This window comes from Mustela lutreola, chromosome 11 (assembly GCF_030435805.1).
Source record: "Mustela lutreola isolate mMusLut2 chromosome 11, mMusLut2.pri, whole genome shotgun sequence".
NCBI classification, from domain to species: Eukaryota; Metazoa; Chordata; class Mammalia; order Carnivora; family Mustelidae; genus Mustela; species Mustela lutreola.
The window spans coordinates 49604140-49625845 of record NC_081300.1 but is presented as its reverse complement, the minus strand read 5'-3'; the positions used below and the strand labels follow the sequence as shown (position 1 = coordinate 49625845).

Here is a 21706-nt window from a genome sequence, read left to right as displayed (position 1 = left end):
TCTGTTAAGAGCAATTTGAAGCAAATCGCTGATTCTGGATGGTAGATATAAAAATACATTACATATATATATATATATATATATATATATATTTTTTTTTTTTTAAGATTTTATTTATTTGAGAGAGTGAGAGAGAGCATGAGAGGGGAGAAGGTTGGAGGGAGAAGCAGACTCTCCATGGAGCCGGGAGCCCGACACGGGACTAGATCCTGGGACTCTGGGATCACGACCCTAGTCGAAGGCAGTCACCCAACCGAGACCCGCCCAGGCGCCCCACATTTTACATTCTTTTGCAGACTTAAAAATGCCAATATTGTGAGTATAATTAGTAAAATAAATGGGCCTCCCCCCCAATCCCCAGTATTTATTTGTCAGATTAACAGAGAGAGGCCACGAGTGGGAATGGAGGACAGAGAGAGAAGTTTCCTAAGGAGGGAGTAAAACATGGGGCTCAATCCAAGGACCCTGGAATCATGACCTGAGCCAAAGGCAGACACTTAACTGAGTCACCCAGGCGCCCTTGTTATTATAAAATATCTAATGATATGAAAATGAGAACATATTTTACCAAGCAGAATTTGATTGCCATTTTCTTTCTTTTTTTTTTTTTTTTAAGTTAGGTTATTTTAAGCTGTAACTTCAAATAATGACAAAAAAGTGACTCATACTTAACAGCCTGTAAATAAGGACAGTGGCTGTTCTCTTTCTAGCCCAGAGCCCCTGGTCTCAGCACAAATTTGCAGGTGTGGTAAATGTGCACACTTGATGCTGAACCTCTTAGTATGTCTTCCTGTAGTAAAGTGGACACGGAAGTGAGAGTACATTTCCCCAAATTCCTTGCAGCTGGAGTTCTGAATGTGATTGTTTTGGACAAGAAAATGTACCCACAGAAGACAAGTGAGATGATGACAACGATTTTTCCGGCAGTGCTGAGATTCCAGTGTCCAGACACAAGGTTCGTAAGTGGGAAGAATAGTGGAAATCATCTAACTTGGTGTAGATTGCAGCAGGCATAGCAAAAATACTGTCAAGAACTAGAAGTAGGCACTAGTAGTAGTGCCTTCCTGATCAAGGCACTCTCCTGGTCCTTGCCATGTTGATATACTTTGGGATTAAGTGGTTTTCTTTCCTATTTTTTAAAATTTTATTTATTTAACAGAGAGAGAGTAAAAGATCATAAGCAGGGGAGTGGCAGAGGGAAAGGGAGAAGCAGGTTCCCTACAGAGCAGGGAGCCCAATGTGGGGCTAGATCCCAGGGTCCTGAGGTCATGACCTGAGCCCAAGGCAGACACTTGACTGAGAAACCCAGGCACCCCTAAGTGGTTTTCTGAACTTAGAAGAAAAGCAGCCTTCTTGGCTGACCTGGTTCTACAATGTGGCATTTAGAATCATGCCTCAAATATCTGTTAGTTCTCAAAAGAGTTTCATGCTCAGGTTAATTTTTCTTTTTAATGTCCTCTCCTTAAACTAATTAGAATTAACTGTTCTCTGTACTTTACTGGACCTTGTACAGAACCAAACACTGTATACTAACAATATAGCAAGCAGCATGAGGTTCACACTCCTGTCAGTTCTCCTTGCCCTCCAAGGAGATGCAGATGCACAGTGGCCCAAGGGGTTGCTGAGCATGCAGTGGGTTTGCATTACAGATGAGGAACCTTAAGTTTAGAGTACCTGAATCTTTTATAAGGAACATAAGCAAATCTGCCAGCTTTTGCTCTAGGGGGAGATACTATCTTTTATTATACTGGATAGTAAACAACTTGCCTTTCTTTGAGGCAGACATATTGTCCAAGGCTGTTGATTATACAAATCTCTTTGGTAAAGATAGACCAGAACTAAAGCTGCCAGAGCCACTGCTCACAGGACATGGAAAAATGCAAGAGACCCACAGAGAACTGTTTTCCAACAGACATTACTCAACTCTTCAACTGTAGCCACTAGTTTTAGAGCCAAACCACATTTTCTTTTAAAAATCCACTTTAATCTAATCATGGACTTTAACGAACATTTATTTACAGTCAGGGACTAATTTATAACATGGTTTCTATTCATTTCAGCCACGAGAAAACACCAGTCATATTAAAGGTATCCATCCATAAATTACTTTTATTTCTCATTAAATGAGCAGAGTCATTAGCATATTAATAACAGATATGTTTATTATTACATATCCATCAGTGCGGCTTTCAATACCACTTTAAACATGCATATCATCCTAGAGACGAATCAGTTTTCCAGTGCTTCTTATTTGATACACATTACTGCAAAGCCATTATAAATTACTGAGGAGGTATTTGGTTAAAAAAATAAACAATAAATCATACTGCCCATATGTATGAATCAACTCTTGTTATTGGACAAGAGTTTAACAGTATTTATCTGGTAATTCCTATGTTAACTGGAAAACATCACAGATGTATTGCCATAATTTTCTTTTATATTGACATAAACCTACATATCTTGCAGAATTTTATAAAGTCATTCATTATTGTAGCAGGTAGTTTAATGCAAAGATTGTACTCAATTTGTGAAAGTCCAACAAAACTCTAAATATTTTAAATTAAACCAATTATCAATGAAGAACCCACTGACACAAAATTTCTTGAAAATACGTTCTTTTGAAATTTCTACATTTAGTCATGGCAGTAAAATAATTCTTTCAAATTAAGGCACTAAAAGGGCAATGCAACTCCCATTGAAAGTGTTCTAAGAATAATTTACATTTCAAACAGTGCATACATTTCTTATATGTTTGTTAACTTAATGTCTTTGTCATTTAAAACCACAAAGAAATACATTATACAATTACAGAAATGATGTACCCCACAAAAACGCTTTTAAAACTTGGTTCTTTTGTACAGTTAGTTCCTAACGTCTCTAGTAGTAAAATAACTCAATATGGCTTGGCAAAAATGCATAGATTAAATGTAAATTTTTATTTTTTTGCCTTCTCCCATTTCCCCAATCTACAAACGTGCTGAAACACATACAGTATTTTGTAAAGCATAATGTAAAATAATTATTCTCCATAAGTCTGCCACGGGCAATCAAAAGTGAGGCTTTTAAATTCTACAGTGAGGGCACTGAAGTCAAGTGATGTCACTGCTTTCTTGAAATAGTTTTGTATAGTCTTGCAAGAGCACAAAGACTGAAGTCATTTAAAAGAATTTCAGTTGTCTCATTTTGAGATATTTTCTTTACTCCTTCCATGAGCTGATCTTCATAGTGATGGCCATTCCACTTGAAAGTGAAAGTCCCTTCCTCTCACTCCTATGAGGAAAACTGTGTTCTATCATGATTGACAGGCGTTTTTTTAGGAATTCAAAAAGGCAGCACCTTTTTAAAAAAATATACCTACCTAAGCTTTCCCCCAATTGTACTTGCATTACACAGTAATAATTAATCTAATCTACCTGTAGGCAAACCCGCAATTAAAAACAGAACAAAACAAAACAACAACAACAACAAAAACCCTCAGTGTGCTTTTGTGCCAAAGCAAGAACAGAATAACAGCAATCTTAACCCTGAAGCCTGTGATATTTGTGTCAAAGGAACAGCCTGTCTGCTCTGCATGGTTAAAGAAGCCTGGTTTATCAGGTAGCATTCCACATGATTCCACAAGGCGTTAGGCCACATGGTTAACTGCTGGAGAGGGAAGGGGGGCAGAAAAAGAAAAAAAATGTAATTAAGGAAATATACTCAGTTTAAAAATACAAGAAACAAAATTGTAGGGAGAGGTAAATATAAATTATCTTTATATGTGATTAAGAAATACACAAAATTTGGAAAACAGGAAAAGGAAAAATATAATTAGCATCATTTTCTTCTTACTTATACTCTATTTCAAACACATGGTCCTTTTTTGTTTTGTTTTTTACAAAGCTATAATTCAATTTTAAGTAATTTTGGGCGCAGCTTTATCTTATACAGGAGAGAGGTGATAACAGGATTTTACAGAAGTCAGTCAAAAGTGAGGTGATAATACCCTGGAGTAGTAAAGGTGGCTGAAGAATACAGATGGTGTAATACCTACCACTCATTTCAAAGGATCAGACTCAGTTATTGGTAATAAGGAGTAAAGGAATGGGATGAACTTGACATTAACAGAGAGGCAAATCTATGTCAGGCCTCAGCTTCCTCAAATCAATATTCCTCTTATATAGGGATTAAACTCTAGGTAAGTTGGTATTTGGTAAAGAAGAAAAAATTTAGGCTTTAGAATTGGCTAAAAATAGGTTTCAACCCTGACTATGCCACTAGCTTGATGTGGGATCTTGTCCAAGTGGCTTAATTCCTATGGGCCTCATTTATTTATGTATGAGAACTGAATGAGATATCTATCATAACCTCTCTTGAGGAAGGGACTTAATTATGTCCTATAATTGTTTATTATAACATATAAATATTTTTGAAAAAATTCTATCAAAACCAGTTAAAAAAAAGAGGTGTATACTTAACTGGGAAGTTTATTTGCAACACCATCATCAGTGATACCAAAATAATAATTTTTTTTTTTTAAAGATTTTATTTATTTATTTGTCAGAGAGAGAGCGAGCGGGAGCGAGCACAGGCAGACAGAGTGGAAGGCAGAGTCAGAGGGAGAAGCAGGCTCCCTGCTGGCGTCCCCCAAAATAATAATTTTGATTAAAAAAAAAATCTATGCCAGGGGCTCCTGGTGGCTCAGTGGGTTAAAGCTTCTGCCTTCAGCTCAGGTCATGATCTCAGGGTCCTGGGATCAAGCCTCGCATTGGGCTCTCTGCTCAGCAGGAAGCCTGCTTCCTCCTCTCTCTCTGCCTGCCTCTCTGCCTACTTGTGATCTCTGTCTGTCAAATAAAGAAATAAAAAAAATCTTAAAAAAAAAAAATCTATGCCAACATAGTTAAACTTAAAGAAGAGAAGAGCAAAGTTTTATATGAATCTATTTACATTTAAAAAGGGTGACAATCCGCAAGTTGTTTAAAAAATTAAGGTCTAAGTATGGGCCATATATACCAACCAATGATAGCAAAATCTGACATAGATGTGGAATTAAATATGACATTTATAAATATTATCAACTTCAAACAGGAATCAAAGTAGTTTGTAAAGTTATTTTAAGTCATATATTATAAATACTTAGCTACAAATGATGCCCTCTATAAGGAAAAGAACAATTAGATTTTAGATTTAATAGATACAAATCACTTTCACACTGTCCCAGAGGTTAACACTACAATCCTTACCTAGTTTTTCCGGATGTATTTTTGACCGCTTTTCGGAAAGACTGATTTGCAGTAGATCTTGTAGAAAGTGTTCGAGGGGATGCACGAACAAAACCAGATGGTGGATTCTTAGGGATTTTCTTTACCAAATGTGTCACCCATTTTTTTTGTTCATCCTGAGAACATGCTAACAGCAGCATATCTCTTGCTGATGTTACATCATAACTTACTATGTTAAAAAAAAAAAAGACAAAGTCATACAATACCTAAAATGGCTCTACTGAAGCATAATTTTGTAAGTTCTTAAAATTTTAAGATTTACTATGCTTAATTGAGCTTGGAAAATATCTCTTTTTCCTTAATTAAGGCCTAACATTTAAAAAGAAAACATTGGTCACAAACTATTAAGAAAAATAAAAACAGAAATAAAAAAAATGCAGAAGTGAAACAAATTAATGTATTTTTAGAACATAAGTTTCTTATCTTAAAATAGCTGTTGCCTGTATTCTTTCCGTCAGGCTACCTCTGCTAATCTAGAGGCCATTTTGTCTATGATCCAGCATGTTGGTCTAGGCAGTGAAAACCAGACAAAAAGAAAACAAGTATGAAGAAAAAACTCATGGAGGAATAATACAGTGGAACTCACCTATAGTCCTTCTCTCCAATTTAGAGTAATTTCTTAGAGGTACATTTTTTATAAAGGGGGTAATGCTCTTTAAAAACATGTGTTCAAAGCTAAATCTGTAACTGTGAAGTGACAGCCACATGTTGCTCCACCATGTCAAAATATTACTTCTTACAACCTCTTTTCAAATTGGTGTAGAAAATGCTACACTTGAAGAAACTATTTAAATGGGACTTAATTTTCCAATTTTTTATAAACTGTGAAAGTAATTTTTATGCCTTACCTTTACAGGGAGAAATTAAGTCCTCTTTCTTATCTAAGTGATCTCTGTGGCACTTAACATGGCATCTTCGACATTCTAGGGCAGGAGGTGGCTTAAAAACATGCCAGAGAGGTTTGGCACAGGCCTCACAGTTGGCAGGAAAGTGGTAGAGTGTAGGAATGAACTCATGGCCTTTGTGGTTTTGAAAATTAGTCTTTTCAGCTTGCTGTACTGGTTCCATCTCTACATCTTTTCTACATTCACCTTCATTTGCATATAGGATCTACATTCAGGAATGGTAAAACAAAAGATTTTAAAAAGTCTTAATTTGTACATAAAAGTTTCACATGTATAAAAAGCATTGGTAATATTTGCATTTACTTCACAAAATGCACTTAGTACTTAAGTAAAAGATCTATTATGGTTTTTACCTGGAATATTTTAGGAATTTCTTCAGTTTCAGCCCTGTAAACATCTCCTTGGGTTACAGGTCGAACGTGAAACAATTTACTAAAATAAAAATAAGTATGATTTAAGCTATTACAAAAACTCACCTACAGTAAAAGACAGACATTTCATTAAAGACATAGAGATAGCAAATAAGAACATTACAAGATGTTCAACATCATTAGTCATCAGAGAAATGCAAATTAAAATTACAGTATCACTATATACCTGATAAATTTAAAAAGTAAAAATAGTAATAATGCCAAATGCTGATGAAGATGCAGAGAAACTACACTATTCACACAATTATTGCAAAAATGTAAAAGCTGCAGAGCCACTTAGAAAAACAGGATGGCACTTTCTTACAAAACTAAACAAACATATGCTTAACATATGACCCAGCATTTGCACTCCTGGGCCTTCATTCCAGAGGAAAAATAATTTATATTTATAAAAAAACTTGTGCATAAATGTTCACAGCAGCTTGATTTATAATAGCCAATTGCTGAAAATAACCCAAATGAATGGTTAAACAAACTGTGGTACATTCACACCATGGAATATTACTCAACAATAAAGAGAAATAAACAACTTGGATGAATCTCAAGAGCATTATGTTGAGTGAAAAGAGCCAATCTCAAAGTTTACATACTATCTGATTCCATTTATACAACATTCTTGAAATTACAAAACTACAGAGATGGAGAACAGAGAACAGGTAGCCTGGGATTAGAGTGGGAAGGAGAAAGGGCCCTTGTTATGGCTACAAAAGGGTAGCAAGATGGGTCCCTGTAATGGAACTGTTCTGTAACTGGTAGTGTTCATATGAATCCATATATGTGATAAAGGCTTATAGATTAGAAAGAAGCACACGATTATATTTGTAGAAAAGTCCTGTGGAATCCACCAAACACCCCAACAAAACTAGTAAGTAAACAGCAAGATTAAAGAATTCAAGATCAATATATAAAAATGAGTAGTACTGGAACAACTAGATATCTACATGGAAAAACACACACCTACACATTCAAAACTAACCTCAACTGCATCCTCTTACCAAACACAAAAGTAAATTTTGAGATTAATTATAACTTAAATATAAAGCCTAGAACAATAAAATTCCTCAAAGAGAACACAGAATACCATCACAACCTTTGGGTAGGCAAAATTTCTTAGACTACAAAAGGCTGTAATTCTTAAAACTGGTTTCCATTAAAAGATACCATAAAGAAAATGGTATAAATTTCTTTACGGTATCTTTTAAACTTCATATAAATTTACATGAAGTTCTAGAATGGGCAAAACTTGATAATAAAATTCAGATGATCTTTTTCTTCCTCCTGAAAAAAGTGGGCTTTCTAAGGGTTGGAAATTCTCTTTATCTTGTTTTACATGGGTGTTTGTAATTGTCAAAAATCAGTGAACACAATACTTAAGATGTATGCATTTTTATCACACAAAAATTCTGCCTCAATAAAAAAGTAAAATAACCAACTTTCATCAATCTGAAAGTACTTAACTTTTGAAGTTGAAAGACGGTATCTTTAATATTAGTGTTTATGTATTATTCCACCTAAGTTGACCATTTAAATTTTCACAACTAATGCATCTTTTAAACATTAGGAAATTAAAAAAAAAAAAAAAATATGGTACTGGCACAAGAACAGACACACAGATCAACTGAAAAGCATAGTGAGCCCAGAAATAAACACATGCCTTTTAAGATGAATTAAACTACAATGAAGGAGGCAAGAAAACAAAATGGGAAAAAGTCTCTTCAACAAATGGTGCTGGGAAAACTGGACAGCTACATGCAAAAGAATGAAACCGGACCACTTTCTTTTACCAAACACAAAAATAAACTCAGAATGGAGGAAAGACCTAAATATGAGACCTGAAACCATAAAACTCCTAGAAGAAAACATAGGTAGTAATCTCTTTGCCATAAGTCACAGAAACATTTCTCTAGATAGGTCTCCTTTGGCAGGGAAAGTAAAGCAAAATTAAACTCTTTGGACTACATAAAAAAGGCTTTTTACATAGCAAAAAAAATAAAAAAAAATCAATAAAACAAGAAGATAACTTACTGAATGGGAGAAGATACTTGTAAATGATCTATGGATTAAGGGGTTAATATAAAAAATATATACAGAACGTACACAATTCAACACCCCCCCCAATAACCCAATTAAAAATGGGCAGAGGAGGGGCACCTGGGTGGCTCAGTTGGTTAAGCATCTGCCTTTGGCTCTGTTCATGATCCTGGGGTCTTTGGATCGAGCCCCACCTCAGGCTCCCTCCTCAGCAGGCAGTCTGCTGTTTCTCTCTTTCTTCCTCTGCCCTCCCCCTCCCCCAGCTTGTGTTCGCTCCCTCTCTTTCACTTGTTCTCTCAAATAAATAAAATCTTAAAAAAACGGGCAGAGGGCATACATTTTTCTAAAGAAGACATACAGATAGCCAAAAAACACATGAGAAAATGCTCAATATCCGTAATCGTCAGGGAAATGCAAATAGAAACAACAATGAGGTATCACCCTATACCTGTCAGAATGACTAGGTTTAAAAATACAAGAAATAACAAGTATTGACAAGGATGTAGAGAAAAAGGAACCCTCATGCACTGCTGGTGGGAATGTAAGCTGGAGCAGACACTGTGGAAGATAGTATGAAGGTGTTTTAAAATATTAAAAATAGAATAACCATATGCTCCAATAATTCCATTACTGCGTTTTTACCCAAAGAATATGAAAATACTAATTCAAAAATAGTAATACAATATATGAACCCCTATGTTTATTGCAGCATTATTTTTAACAGCCAAGATATGGAAGCAACACAAGTGTACAACCATAGGTGAAAAGATTATTCAGCCATAACAAAATAAAACAAAACAAGAAATCTTGCCATTTGCAGCAATATATGTGGAGTCAAGAAAGTATAAAACTAAATCAAATAAGTCAGAGAAAGACAAATACCATATGACTTCACTTATATGTGGACTTTAAAAAACAAAACAAATGAATAAAGAAAAAAAAACAACTAAAAAACCAGACTTAAATATACAAAACGTTTAAACTGATGGTTACCAGAGGGGAGGTGGGTGGGACAGTGGGGGAAATACTAAATGAAGAGGATTAGGATTATACTTATTGTGGTAAGTAATGAGGAATGCTCAGAATTGTTGACTCACTTTGCTATATGCCTGAAACTAATATAACACTATATATTAATTATACTTGAAAAAGAGAGAAAAATTGAGAAATAAAATTTCAGTACTCTTTGGTAGTTGCTTAATTCTTTTTATATTCTAGCTATAACTGACTTCACAAATGAAGGAATGGCAATACTTCATTTTAAGTTTATATTTTTCATGAATAGCATCCACATTTCACTTTGAATTTATATTTTGTTGTATATTTTATCTTTTCTACTACTTCTTTTACCTACTACTTCTTACTATCTGTAAGCTCCTTAAAAATGGAAACATCTCACTCATCTTTGTACAATCTATAAGACCCATAATGATACAGGCAGCAGTGCTTAAGAAAAGGTTTTAGAATGAATACAAAGGAAAAAGCCTGTTTATTAAAGGCCTCTATTAAAAACAAAAGATATATTTACATTTCCTTAACAATGACTACATAATTATATATAGTACTTGTGGAGATGCTCTTAGAACCTAAAACCAATCAACCCTTGAAATAAAAAATGTGTCTTTAGAATACACGAATCAGCTATGCAAAATTTTCCCTCTCACATTTTGCTAAAGATGTAATGCAAAGTTTTAAAGTTTGTTAACAGAAGTATGCAACATTATTTAACAAAATATAAACTAAATTCTAAGTCTAGGGGTGCCTGGTGGCTCAGCTGGTTAAGCAGCTGACTTCAACTCAGGTCATAACCTTAGGCTTCTGGGATGGAGCCCCATGTTGGGCTCCCTGCTCAGTGGGGAGTCTGCTTCTCCCTTTGCCCCTCCCCCTACTGGAGCTCTCTCTCTAATAAAATCTGAAAAAAGAAAACCTAAATTATAAGTATAAAAATAATTATCATAAGTTAATATTTAACGGATTTAAAATTCAACCAAAGACAACTTACTCTATGTCCAATACCATGGATGGACTGGATTGTTCCTTATCTTGTTCATCATTATAGAACAAAATTTTTTTGCTGCTCACCACAACATACTGAAATGAGAAAAAAAATGGGAATATATATACAAGCAACATTAACTTGGTTTAAAATAATAAGCACAATACTTGACATTTGTGTCCAAAATGTACTGTACTAATCTGAGATCAATGCTAAAAATAGATCAGTTAATACAAGTTCTATGCTTTAAAAGCAAAATACATAACAGAATATCAATTAGAAAAAGTGAAGAATATAATACCTGCTTCTTCCAGCCATATCGTTTGATATTTCCTCGATTTGGTATTGAAAGCCAACCTTCAATTCTTGACTCTAGGAGAAAAAGAATATATTGTCTTCAGTCTTAAGTTGTAACAAGAGGAAAAGCTATTACATGTTGTCTGACAGCATGCAGCAACAGACATTTGAACACAGCTAAATGAATAAGTGCTATAATTTGCTCTTCCATGCTTCAATCACACAAATCAACTTTAATGGCCATACAAATATTGCAGAAAAAAATCCCAAGCCACTTTTCCCATATAATTAACATTAAGTACTCAATTATAAAAGTATGAGGTAAAACAATACCCTTAAGAGCCAGGCAAGACTGGAATGGATTGCAGCTTAAATGGGATATGATACAGAAGACTTTAAATATCATTTAACACTCATAAAAATACTAAGCAAAAAAAAAAAAAAAAAAAAAATGCAGCAAGTGGAACAAATCAGAGCGATGATTTACACAAGAAAGAGCAAGCAAAAGTACAGAGAAGTATCCTATTACTCACAGAAGATAAGAATAGAAGATAAATAAATAAGGAATGCAGGCAGAATCAACTAGATATAAAGAATAAGAGACAAGCATTTTATTTGTTTTCTCAGCACAATATTCTGATAAACTTTTTGTAAAGCACCTATAAAATTTCAATAAAACTTTCCAAATCTGGTTGGGGACTACTTAATTCTAGAGTTAAGTCCAAATGCAATTCTTACCAAACTAAAGAGATATAAACGAAGTCTTTTAAGTATGTTATATCAGAATTTGATCAACAGCAAAAGAACATAGAATTGAGTTGGTTAGCTGCTAATATATTAACCAGTTTGTGCATATTAGAAATTCCTTGACAAATTCAATCAAGGCATTTAAAAATAAACATTATTACTATTTAAATACAATTAATGCTTATTAGAAATATCTGGAGGAAAAGACTGTTAGAAATGATTATTTTATATTAGGTTAGAAATAAGAGCATTTAATTGTTTTCTGTACCTATCTTTAATATTTAAGACACAAAAGAACAGAAAAGTAGTCAATTTTCAAGTATAATGCTCAAATCATGACCCTAATGGGAATATATAATGTCTTTCTCCACATAAACCACTGTAAAACATCTAAGTCTTAGAGTAATTAAAATAGGTAACATTTACTGAACATTTATGGTTTGACATATGCTTTCCAAGTAATATTCTACATTTCAAACCTATTATCCCATGAATATATATTACATTCCTACGAATACAGGATAGGATAGCTTCTACTATCATTCTCCATTTACAAAAGAAGACACTAAGGTTTAGAAAGGAAACAGACTTGCTCAAGAGTATACTCTATTAGTAACTGTCAAAACAGTAGGTTTACCCTAATTTCTGAGCTTGTGTTCCTAGAACATAATGCTACTCTGTCCTTTAGCTAAAAAGCTTTGCAGTTAATTGAATCAGAAGTAATATTCTTCTTGTTCTAACTTCTTCCACGCACCTAATGTCCTTTAGTTTTGTTATTCCCCTTAATCTAAACTGTAGTTGTAAAGGTGGAGAAGATAATGAGAAACCTGAGCTCAAAATGATCCTCCTCTTCTCCCAACATTTTTCTCAGTTGCTGTTAATTTAGTTCAGCAATAATTATTTCGTCTTCTTAGGTAGTTCCTTGATAAGTTTTGTAAGATCAGGGACCATATCATAACACTATTTTTATACACCTCAAGATATCTGAGACACAAGAGTAGATAGGTACTTGACAGATATTTGTTGATTATTTTGCAATTTTTTTTTCTGAATTAGCCAGTCACTCTCATAAATAATTGTTATAATTTAAAAACCAAAGGGCAGCTTAATATTAAATAATATGCAGAAGGTTGCTAGTCACTCACAAATATTCTATCTTACAAAAGCAACAAGTTATCGCTAGGAAAATTTCCCTGTAGTGTGTCCCAAACTGCAGCTCTTACTCCTCCTAAGTCTATTTAATCAAGTAATTCCTCATAAAAAAGATGTGAAAGTCACTGAAATCTTGACATTTATATAAAACTGTGTATGCCAAAATACCCCATCCTCCAGTTATTTCTCTATGAGAATAAATGCCAAAATTATTTATAACTTTTGGCTGTAGGTTCTTTAGAAACAGAGCTAAGGAACCATCCCAAAATATTTTAATTGTATTCATAAGTGATATAAAAAAGGAAATTAATCAATGCTCAAGACTTCAGATGCATTATCTCCAAACCACTGATTCGATTTGGGCACATCAGAAGCTGTTATATACTCAAATACTTGAAACACACTAAGAAATCCACTATTTACAGGTTTAAATTACATAGACTGAGATAAAGCTAGATGGAGAGAGAATGATGCAGATAATCCATAAGAGACAATGAGTATTAATAGAATGTTGAATATCAAGTGTTTTCTCTAGTGCTTCATCTACTTTTACATTCTTTTCAGATTATTAGCTCAGTGGTTCCAAAAGAAGGAAAGAGAAAGAACAAGGGAGGAGAGGCAGTTATCATGTTAATCTTTTTATCATCGAGGCAATGGGAAAATCTTAATCCAAGTGTAACTTTTATATTTATACTGTACTAAGATACAACCTGCTACAGAACCAAAAAGAGGGTGAAGACATAAAAGAATCAGGCGAATAACAGTGATTTTAAGAACTTCACAGGATTGTACGACAGATCATTTTTTCCTAAGTTTTTTTTAGAATTGGGAAACTTAAGAGGAATCATCTAGTTAAGGACAAGATGCCCACTAAGGTTATAGAGGCTTAACCCTAGGTATACATGGTAATTAAATGAGAATCTTTATATTGAATGATGAAATCTATTACTAAGTCATATTATCAGTTCATCCACTCAACATCTTTTTTTTTTGAAGATTTTATTTATTTGACAGAGAGAGAGCGAGCGAGCAAGTGATCGAGCAAGCTCAAACAGGGGAGCAGCAGGCTGAGCAGGAGGGAGAAGCAAGCTCCCTGCTGAGCAGAGAGCATGACATGGGGCTAGATTCCAGGACTCTGGGATCATGACCTGAGGCAAAGGTGCCCCGATCCACCCAACTTCTTGGGGGAAAAAAAACCCAAAACAACAACAAAAAACATCTCAGGGTATTTGCATGGCTTAGCTGGTTAAAACATCCAACTCTTGGTTTCAGCTCAGGTCATGATCACAAGGCCCCGGCCCTGAGCCCCACCTCAATCTCCTTCTCTCTCTCTGACCTTCTTCCTCCTTTCCACCTGCATGCACAACATGCATGTGTGTTCTCTCTTTCTCTCTCTAAATAATCTTAAAAAAAAATCTTGTGGGGTGCCTGGGTGGCTCAGTCGTTAAGTGTCTGCCTTCAGCTCAGGTCATGATCCCGGGGTCCTGGGATTGAGCCCCACATCGGGCTCCCTGCTCAGTGGGAAGCCTGCTTCTCCCTCTCCCACTCCTCTGCTGTATTCCCTCTCTTGCTGTATCTCTCTGTCAAATAAATAAAATCTTTAAAAGAAAAAAAAAAAAAATCTTGCTGCGCTAAAAAAATGATCCATATTTCAAAAGGCCTTTATTTTAACTGTTAAGTAAATGTATGCCCTACAAAGTTCTTCCTTTTCAGCCTGTAGTTCAATTAACTAATTTTCTAAACTAAGTAAAATTAATCATTAGTCATTATCTTCAAAAATTTTAGATACTTGAATCATATGTAACTCTCTTAAATTAAGAGCGACTATCAGAATTCTTTAACAGTTCTTCCTAGATATGACAGCAAAACCTTAACTTTATTTGCCAATGCCCATTTTTAAGTTCTAGTAAATTGGTTTTTTTTAATGGTAACTCTTTTTTTTTTTTTTTTTAAGATTTTATTTATTTGACAGAGAGACACACAGCAAGAGAGGGAACACAAGCAGAGGGAATAGGAGAATGAGAAGCAGTTTCCCACTGAGCAGGGAACCCGATGCAGGGCTCGATCCCAGAACCCTAGGATCATGACCTGAGCCGAAGGCAGACACGTAATGGCTGAGCCATCCAAGCACCCCAAGTTCTAGTAAATAGATTTAGAACAGATTTTTAATTTACTAAGCAAAACATCTGATGCAAAAATGGGTTAAAAAAATAAAGATTTTCCATTACTGTCTACGTACAGTGTGAAAGTTAGCACTACAGAGATCTTTGTAAAGTTTCAAGACTAAAAGTGCACTAATGAGAGACAGGGATAACTGACTTTCTCATTTTATAGCAATGAAGAATGCCCACCAGTATTATTTTTTCCTTCACTTGGTTTGAATTTTGAAAACCTTACAACAGAATCTCTGAAAATACACAGCTATTCTAAGTGATATAACTCAGAATGGAGTCAGTAGCAACATTTTACAGTTTCTTTGCCGACTTATTCCTAAATGGATTAGGTCAGGATTCAGAAATTTAAATGGAGCCCTAATTTAAGTCTGCCAATCAAACCATCTGATCATCCTGAGTTTAACTTTCTTGAATAAGCCAGAATGGAAGACAAAAACTCGTCACCTGCCTCCTCTTTAGATGTCTCCCAAACGAATCATTCAATTCAAATTATTCTAAGTAATATTCATTAATAAAGTCTCTGCAATGTTTAACCTAATATAAAGAAAACCAAGGCAAACATAATAAGACATTATAATCAAAGTTAAACGTAAATCGGTGGAATAAAGACAAAAACCTGGTCAGGCTATTTAACTTCCACTAAATTGAGTAAGAATTCCTTTACTGAATAACTCAAGACACAGCTTGGGATTAATGAAGAGGGACTCTGAGCTACAATTTCAAGAATGTAGCCAAACATCCCTAAAAGTCATACTCTGATGATTAAAACTAACTTTTGAAAGATTTTCAAACAACAGCTGAAGCAAGAGGTTCTTATTAAATCCAAACTGATCCTCTGATAAAGGACATGCACCTACAAGATTTTCAAGACGCAGGAGGTTTCAGAGAACTAATAATGGGAAAACAGAAGGAACTCCTTGACCGTAAAAAGAAATTTCACTCTCTGTCCTTTCTCAGATATCTAATTTGGGGCTAGCAAAGACACAAAAGGAAGAGGGCAGGGATGACATGGTATACAAGAGTTAAATCTAACACATTATTCAGGAAACACATAAATTAAAATTGATGTTCATATTTATGACCATGTGAACAAAGCTTCTAAAACCTTGACCAAAGGATATGTAGATGTCAAATGTATGTGTGTGTATATTTATACCCTATTTATTCCTAAATTGAACTTATGTATATTGCCTACCTCTGTTAAAAAAATATAAATGTACGGGGGTGCCTGGGTGGCTCAGTGGGTTAAAGCTCTGCCTTCAGCTCAGGTCACGATCCCAGGGTCCCAAGATCGAGCCCCGCAAGGGGTTCTCTGCTCAGCAGAGAGCCTGCTTACCACCCGTGCTCTGCCCTCTGCCTGCTGCTCCTCTGTCTACTTGTGATCTCTCTGTCATATAAATAAATAAAATCTTAAAAAAATATATAAATGTACTATAACTTACACTATAATAAACCCAAGAATGGATGTTTATTTTTAAATTTACTCTTTACTGGGGAAAAAAAAAGACAAAGGAAAAAAGTCTGAAATGCTACATACTCACTTTTGTCTTCAATTGACTATCCCCTCACTGCATCTCTCAATCCTTTTTAATCTATTTCTCTAAATTTGAAACTTAAAGTCTGACCAAAGTTTATCAAAACTACATTAGAAAGGTCTCTCTCTATAGGCTGCTGTGGTTTTGATTATTAAGCCCAGTTCTTAGTTTTTGTACAACAATACAAAAAAACAAAAACATAAACATTAAAGAGCTGTTACTCATGAAAACATAATTTTCTTTAAATAGTGAAAGGTAAAAGCAGCAGCTTCAACTTTCACCATGGAGTTAAGTGTTCATAGGTTCATAAGGTTCTTTAAGATTTTTATTCAGATACAGCCTCTTAGATTCACTTTAATAGCCTAAGATTTCTTTCGACTGCTCTTATTCTATAAAATGCAGACATAATCAGACTTTGGCTATCACAAACAGAAACATCTTAAGGTCCATGGAAAAAAATGACAAAGGGTAGAAAGTTAAATGAAAGAAACATACATTAATTTCCATGTCTTTAATCAAACCTGAATGAACAGGAATATTCTTACCTGGAAGGTTTCCATCAGTTTCATCAGCACTAGGAAAACTAGCAACACTTGTAGAATCCGAAAGGTCCAAAAGTTTAGCACGCAATTGCTCTATATCACTCTCTTTGCTAGCCAATTGCATCTGAAGCTCATTCTTATGTGCACATTCTTCTACCAATTGCTATTTTGAAAAATACAAAATATGACTATCAAATTCCCAGCATTAAGAAATTAAGAATTAATGGAACTGTAAATGTTAAAGAATCTAAAGTTACTCTTCCTAAAAAATTAATGTAAGCTTCATGAATGCTAAATACTACAGATTATGATATAATTGTAAAAATGTAAGTTCTCTTCCTCAGTAATACATTGCTTGGGTAACCTCCTTTTCTTCTTGCTTTAAACAAATCTTTTGTTTTAATTTTTAAATACAAAGCAGCTGGGACCTGGGTAGCTCAGCTGGTTAAGCACCCAACTCTTGATTTTGGCTTAGGTCATGATTGAAGGCTTTTGAGACTGAGCCTCACACATCAGGCTCTGTGCTGGGCGGGGAGCCTGCTTAAGATTCTCTCTTGCCCTCTTTGTCTGCTGGGCTCCCCTCCCGCTCTCAAAATAAATAAATACATAAATACATACATACATACATACAAAGCATCAAAAACCAAACACCAAACACCTGTTAAAAACAACAGGAAATGCTTTTACGGCTCCAAATGAAGTAGTTTAAAAGGTACAGAAAGCTGCTCAGGACGGTAAAACCACAAATGATAGCCAGTGCTTGTATCTAAATCAGTCTAGGTCCAGAGACCATGTTCTTAATTTTGTACTATTAACAAACCAGGAAATATCAAAAAATTAAGTTTGAAATTTTGATTTCCAAAAAGTGAGTCCTGATTAGAGAAAACAAAAAATCTATAATACTTCAAATCCTCTACCTCAACTATACTTAGTATTTTCCTAGTCCTATCTTCTATTTCAGTCTAACGTCAAAGAGGCAAACCTTTGGTAGTTTCTCTCGAAGCAGCATCTTTAATCAAGCACATGCTAATGGGTAAAAATTACTCAAATTATCATGGTTAATAGATAAGAGTATCTTTCTAGTTTTTCAAGATCACAGTTCATATCAGAGTCATAAAAATCAATCTGTGGACTCTACAATCCTGAATATGCATTTTTATACTAAAAAATCTAGATAAGATCAACATATGACAGGTATAAATAGCAATGACAAATTAAGAAAATAATCCTGCAAACACACACACACACACACACACACACACACACACACACAAACCTTACCGCCTGCATGTCATTCAGTTCCTTCTGATGTTTCACTACCATCTGGTTGAATTTCTCTCTTTCTTGGTTGAGTTCCAGTTGTAGCTTTCGATTTTCCTTCTCCTTCTTTCTCAAATCCTGTGTATTAGCTTTCTTTCTATCAATTTTAAAATCTTTCCGATTCATTATTTCTGCCAACTTGTTAACAGCCTATTAAAATATTAATAAAGGTCTATATCATCTAATTATATACTATAATCTAATTATACCTAATTTAAATCTCCACTAAAATATATTTTTCTTTCCTTCAAAATCAGAAAGCAGGACTCTGTGTGTAAGGATAAGAACCTAATGAAGGCTGGGACATGATAACTGGTAGCATGAGTAACTATTACTGTTTTATCTCACTCAAATGTAAGAACCAAATAGGCTTGCAAAAATCCATTTATCATTCAACAATTATCCAGCACTTGTTATAATGTAGGCACTCTGACTGGTACTAGATATAAAAATATACAAGGGCGCCTGGGTGGCACAGTTGGTTGGGCCTCTGACTCTTGGTTTCTGCTCAGGTTGTGATCTCAGTGTAGTGGGATAGAGCCCAGGATCAGGTTCTGCGTTCAGTGCGGAGTCTGCTAGGAATTCTTTCTCCCACTGCCCCTTCTGCTCATGATCTCTCTCTAATAAATAAATATATCTTAAAAAAAAAAAATAGAATACACAGTTATGCCCCGAGGTTACATCCATCATCCCTAATCTGGTGGAGGAGCCAGACAAGCAAGCATTATAATAGAGAATGGTGAGTAAAAAGAAAAGAGGCAAAAGGATGCTATGAGAGCAGTACCTAACTGAAACTTGGGAGGTCAGGGATGGCTTCCTGGTGTACCTGCTATGTGTCCACATATGTTTCTTAAAAAGACAAACAGGAGTTGAATAAGCAAAATGAAACCATATTAAAGAGGGGAGTCAGGGACAGCCAAGAATGGCATTACTATCAGATGAAAGATAATAATTTTTTTCTTCTGGACAAGGAGAAAAGTAAGCAGACAGGGAAGCAGACTAGGCCATACTGAGGCCCCTTTGCATGTAAGAGGGAATATAAATGTTAGCTGAGGCTAACCCCCTCTGCCAGAGGAAAGAATATATTCAAAATGAGACAGAAGTCTTAAAAACATTAAGCTACATAAACTAAAATGTAAGTCATGGTATTTTCAGCAATGATGTTAAAAAAAAAAAAAAAAGATTTTTTCCATTAAAATAGAAAAAAGGGGACGCCTGGGTAGCTCAGTCTGTTAAGCTGTTCAGCTCAGTTCATGATCCCAGGTTTCTGGGATCAAGTCCCACATCAGGCTCCTTGCTTGGCAGGCAGCCTGCTTTTCTCTCCGCCTCTGCCTGCCACTCTGCCTGCTTGTGCATGCGCTTACTCTCCCTCGCTCTCTGACAAATAAATAAATGAATAAAATCTTAAGAAAACATGCCTTTAAAAGAAAAATAGAAAATAACCTGAGCCACTATCATTTCCATGTAGATTTGGTCCTATCTAGGATGGGGAGTCCATAAATTTTTCAATGCAGTAAAAACTTACTTCACTGAACTCATAATGAGTATTTTCTTTTTACAATAGTAAATCTAACATATTACAAGAAAAAATCAAACACAAAAATGTATTATGAAGAAAGTGAAAAGCCCTTGTGGTATGTATCATCCATCAAAGAGCACCTCTGCTTAAGTCTCTTCTTTCAATCTGCTGGGTGTGTATTTAAATTTTCCCTATGCATATATAAACTGATTACAAATCTAATTAAATTTAAAAACAGAATCATGCTGTACATTCTGTGCTGCGACTTGCTTTTTAAACTTGATTTTAGGGGCGCCTGGCTGGCTCAGTGGGTTCAAGCCTCTGCCTTCAGCTCCGGTTGTAATCCCAGGGTCCTGGGATTGAGCCCCACATCGGGCTCTCTGCTCAGCAGGGAGCCTGCTTCCTTCTCTCTCTGTCTGCCTCTCTGCCTACTTGTGATCTCTGTCTGTCAAATAAATAAATAAAATCTTTTAAAAAATTTTTGATTTTATATCATACATCATTTGAAATATTTTCCTATGTCATTATGTATTATTTCATTTACTTTTTTTAAAAAAAATGTATTTGACAGAGCGAAAGAGAAGCAGGGGGAGATGCAGAGGGAGAGGGAGAAGCAGACTCTCCACTGAACACGGAGCCTGACATGGTACTTGATCCCAGGAATCTGGGATCATGACCCAAGACAAAGGCAGATGCTTAAGCGACTCAGCCACCCAAGTGCCCCTATTTCATTTATTTTTAATGGCTTCTTTGCATTGCATGGATGTATTATGATTTGTCAATACTATGCTGATGGGTGGTTGGGTTAATTTTACTTTTCACCATTAAAAATGTCATTGCATAATTACATCTGTATATACTTCTTTTGAGCATTTGTGGAGTTTTTAATATAGGATAAATTCCTAATGTGCAATTACTAGGTCAAAGAATATGCACATTAAAACGTGTTAGTCTGTGTTAATCATTCTCATAGTTTACTCCCTCAAAAACTATACAAATAAACTTTCCCCATGTTCTTGCCAAATAGGATTGTATCTAATTTAAATGTGCCTATTTGTCAAAAACATACCTCATTATTACTTTAATTTCTATTTCTTGGCTTACTGTTATGGTTGAGCTTCTTAAAATTCTTTACTGTTTCTTTTTCTTTCAAATGCCCTCCTTTTTTCCACATTAAATTGCCTTTTTAAAATTTGGAGATATTCTTTATATTTATCTGTATTTTCTATAAATATTCTACTTAGTTTTTTTTCTTTCAGCTTATGTTGTTTTGGATTCCAGAGACTTGAATTTTTGTGTAATAAACGTCAAATGTCAATCTTTTTTCTTCATGGTCTCTGTATATAAAGGTACACAGAACTTCCACTGAAGGATTATCAACAGATATTAAGTGCATTTTTGAAAGATTAATCTGGTTGCAACATAAAAAACTGCTGAGATGGAGACCAGGTAAGTGGTAAAGGGGTATTACAAATGTTTAATAAAAAAGTAAAAAAATACTGGGACGCCTGGGTGGCTCAGTCTGTTAAGCATCTGCCTTTGGCTCAGGTCATGATACCAGGGTCTTAGGATTGAGTCCTGCATCAGGGTCCTTGCTCAGTGGGAAGCCTGTTTCTCTTTCTCCCTGATGCTCCCCCTGCTTATACATACTCTCTCTCTCTCTGGTGAATAAATAAATAAAATCTTAAAAAAAAAAAAAAGGTAAAAACATTTATTTTATCATAAAATCAACTGAGATACACAATATGTTATGAAGAATTTAAACTACTAGATAACTTAATAAAATGTAAGAT

General features: G+C 34.9%; 1 protein-coding gene across 3 annotated transcripts in view; it reads right to left on the bottom strand.

Annotated features, from left to right (window-relative positions):
- Positions 1-2082: 2082 nt before the first annotated feature.
- Positions 2083-21706, bottom strand: part of ROCK1 (Rho associated coiled-coil containing protein kinase 1) — a 148146-nt gene continuing 128522 nt past the window's right edge. For 2 of the 3 annotated variants that reach the window (XM_059140810.1, XM_059140811.1), the window contains exons 26-33: positions 18356-18544; positions 17078-17237; positions 10929-10999; positions 10634-10722; positions 6523-6601; positions 6113-6374; positions 5226-5433; positions 2083-3648 (exon numbers count right to left, since the gene is read on the bottom strand). In XM_059140810.1, coding sequence (XP_058996793.1) covers positions 3642-3648; positions 5226-5433; positions 6113-6374; positions 6523-6601; positions 10634-10722; positions 10929-10999; positions 17078-17237; positions 18356-18544 — 1065 coding nt within the window. In that variant the 3' untranslated portion in view covers positions 2083-3641. The remainder of the gene's footprint in view (positions 3649-5225; positions 5434-6112; positions 6375-6522; positions 6602-10633; positions 10723-10928; positions 11000-17077; positions 17238-18355; positions 18545-21706) is intronic. The other variant, XM_059140812.1, reaches the window with a different exon arrangement.